The sequence below is a fragment of the Nannospalax galili genome, unplaced genomic scaffold, assembly GCF_000622305.1.
Source record: "Nannospalax galili isolate Female #2095 unplaced genomic scaffold, S.galili_v1.0 scaffold283, whole genome shotgun sequence".
In the NCBI taxonomy this organism is placed as follows: domain Eukaryota; kingdom Metazoa; phylum Chordata; class Mammalia; order Rodentia; family Spalacidae; genus Nannospalax; species Nannospalax galili.
The window spans coordinates 66,525-69,572 of record NW_008350535.1 but is presented as its reverse complement, the minus strand read 5'-3'; the positions used below and the strand labels follow the sequence as shown (position 1 = coordinate 69,572).

General features: G+C 42.9%; 1 protein-coding gene across 1 annotated transcript; it reads right to left on the bottom strand.

Moving 5' to 3' along the window:
* Window positions 1–262: 262 nt before the first annotated feature.
* Window positions 263–1,672, bottom strand: LOC103745808 (tripartite motif-containing protein 60-like). The gene has a single exon (XM_008847812.2). The coding sequence runs from the start codon at window positions 1,658–1,660 to the stop codon at window positions 263–265; it is 1,398 nt and encodes a 465-aa protein (XP_008846034.1). The 5' UTR covers window positions 1,661–1,672.
* Window positions 1,673–3,048: the final 1,376 nt, after the last annotated feature.

The following is a 3,048-nucleotide window of genomic DNA, read 5'->3' as shown; positions in this document are numbered from 1 at the left end:
TGTAACCCTGATTGGCCTGGAACTTGCTATGTAGACTAGGCTGGCCTGAAAGTCACAGACATCAGCCTGTCTCTGCCTCCTGAGTGCTGGCGCTGCATGCAACTCTTCAGCCCAGCCCAACCATCCAGTTTTTTATGGTTACTGAAAATGGTGGAGAAAAATACATTCTGGTTTTCAGTGATAAAACACTGAAAGATTCCCAAAAATTATGAGATTAATTGTACTGGCTAAATTAGTCCTAGAACAGAAACAGAATAATTTGTTATCTTTCCTGATCCTGCTTGGGTAAGATTTTAAGAGGTATGGGATCTGTTCCAACAAAGAAATAAGGGCAAACAGGTCTGGTAAAGGAATCCCTGAACGTATACAGAAGAGACCTGTCATCCATATTGAAAAAGGAGACCTCACCTACTTCATAATCCAAAAAAATGCCGATCTTACTGGGATGTACCACTGGCAGAAGTCGGGTTTTCTTAGGACCATAGGTGACATAATTATAATTAGTATATGTCCCGATTGCCCATAAGCCCGCAACTAGTAAGGGCTGATTCCCCCAGTTCCTAGGAAGGCAGTCTTGACACACACCCACTGTCCACTTGGACTTGTTTTCTACCTTTACCACCCAGTAATGTCGACCTGAATGAAATCTTTCAGAACCCAGAACAGCAGGGCAGAGAGCAAATCTCCTGGGGTTCTCACTGACACTCTGTCTTGCTTCTTTATACATCACTGTTCTTCTATCCTTAGAAACCAACAGCTGAGGGTGTGCTGTGTCAAGATCAAAAGTCACATCTACTTGAAATGACTTGATAATTATGTCTAAGCCAGAATACTGTGGCGGGAGGTAGAAGCCATATTGCTGTAAACTGAATGATAAGGGTTCAGGGCATTTTAGGTTTTGAAACCTTTGGTAGACATTCTTAACACCTGTCAGGAATGTAACATCTGAGCCCACGTCCTTGTTCTCTGCTTCCTCCAGGAGATGTTCTAACGTGGAGACATGGTCTGTAAGGGTCCCAAGGTTTCCATGCAGTTGTGATAAAACATCCAACTCTTCAATTTGTATTTCCTTAAGCATCTCCTCCCGCTCATTCTGTAAAAACAGTCTGACTTGTTCAAATTCCGAATGTATTTCATCTCTCCTCCGGCCCACCTTCTGCTTCAGCTCCAGAGATCGGCGGCCCTGCAGACTTAATACTTTCTCAACTCGTTCCACATTACTCTTCAAGGACTCAATGCTGCCTTCTAGAATTTCCCTGTAATAAGAGGCAGCTCTCTTAATGGGGCAGATGTAATGCTTCTGGTGTTCGACAGAGAAACTGCACTGGGTACACAATACCTCTAGGTCCTTCACACAGAAAAGGGTCAGAGCTTGGTTGTGCTTCTGACACACGGCATGTTCCTCCTGCCTCTTTCTCTTGCTCCGTCTGTTCTGCAGGCACTTAACCATTTCAGTCAAGTTCTGCAGCAGGGCATTCCTCCTAAAGCTCCTCTGTGGAAAGCAAACTCGACACACAGGACAAGGAAAGCTGCTGTTGACATCCTTCCAGGACACACTGAGGCAGGAGAAACAGAAGTTGTGCCCACAGTTAGTGGTCACTGGGTCTTTGAAGAAATCCAGACAGATGGGACAGCCACACTCCTCTCGAAGGTCTGCCATGGTTGTGTTGAACTGCACTGGGCTGTGAGCAAAGGGGCTGGACAAGGTGGGATTCCCTGGGTAGGGCCTTCTGTCTTGAGAGCGTAACACTCTGAGAAGTGGTATTCCTCCAAGTTCTTGCTGAAATACCAGCTGTGGGTGTCACCGGCCTGATGTGCTAATGGTTGTCACTGGTATCTAATAAAACTGAACCTTAGGTACAGAGGACGAGAGGAACTTAGGTCTTGTAGCTGTCTCGAACTAGCTCATCTGAACTCAAGTTTAATGACTTTCTTCAAGAAAGCAGTCACAGGTCTAGAGGATCAATCACTCCTGTGAATAAGGAAGAAAAATATTTTTATTATTTTCAATTACGTGTACGTGTATGTTGGTGTATGCACATTACTGAAGGTGCCCACAGAGGACAGAGGCATCTGGTCTCCCTGGTACGTAAGCTCCCCCCATATTTAAAATATTTTATTATTTTTATGTGTAATGAGCATATTGCTTGCATGTATGTAAGTGTACCCGTGTCATGCAATGCCCGAAGAGGCCAGAAGAGGGTAGTCAGATCCCCTGGAACTAGAGTGATGGACAGCTGTTAGCCACCACATGGGTATTAGGAACTGAACCCTGCTCCTCTACTAGAGCAGCCAGTGCTCTTAACTGCTGAGCCATCCCTCCAGCCCCAAGCCCCAGAATTCAAATGGTAAGCTATGTAGTTTAGCAACTTCTGCCTATCCTAAGTACTCCAGAGAAGTGAAATCTCTGCTCCCCTTACCATCCCTTGAATCACCCAAGATAATAAAGTAAAAATTACAAAAATAAGAAAAACTACCTACTGTATACCAGCAGATGGCACCAGATGTAAATATAGTCTGAGGTCAAGTTGACCACACTGTAAACATTCCTGTAAACCTTTTTGTCTGTTTTCCTTTCTAAAAAAAATTTCCCCTTTCAGACATTTCCCAGAGATAGAATAAACCAGTCACATACTATTGAGGAGCCAACTGCTGATGCTTGCTATCTTTTACTATAAGATATGTAAGACTCCAGCTTGGGGCCCAGGCTTCTTTTAGGGATAATTCTGCTCGGATCCAAGCTGTTTTCTTGTGAACTCAAAGTCTCATTTTCTTGGTTCTTTGGCTAAACCCCACAACACCACTGGCGTTATAGGCATTGATTTGATTTTTTTTTTTTTTACATTTCCCTGTGTCCTAGATTTAAAATCACGGTTTAATAGAGGATTCAGACAAGAATCAACAATAAATGTAAAACCTACTGTGTAAAGTTTTACAAGAGAATATGATATTCAGATAATATTAAAATTCATCTTAGGGCAGGGCTTATTTTTTCACCTTTTCACTCAGGAAATTTTTATATGATTTTAAGTACATAGATATATAAAT

What these genes read in the sequence shown, in the direction of transcription:
- LOC103745808 (XM_008847812.2), bottom strand. Translation starts at nt 1,660, where the DNA reads ATGGCAGACCTTCGAGAGGAGTGTGGCTGTCCCATCTGTCTGGATTTC.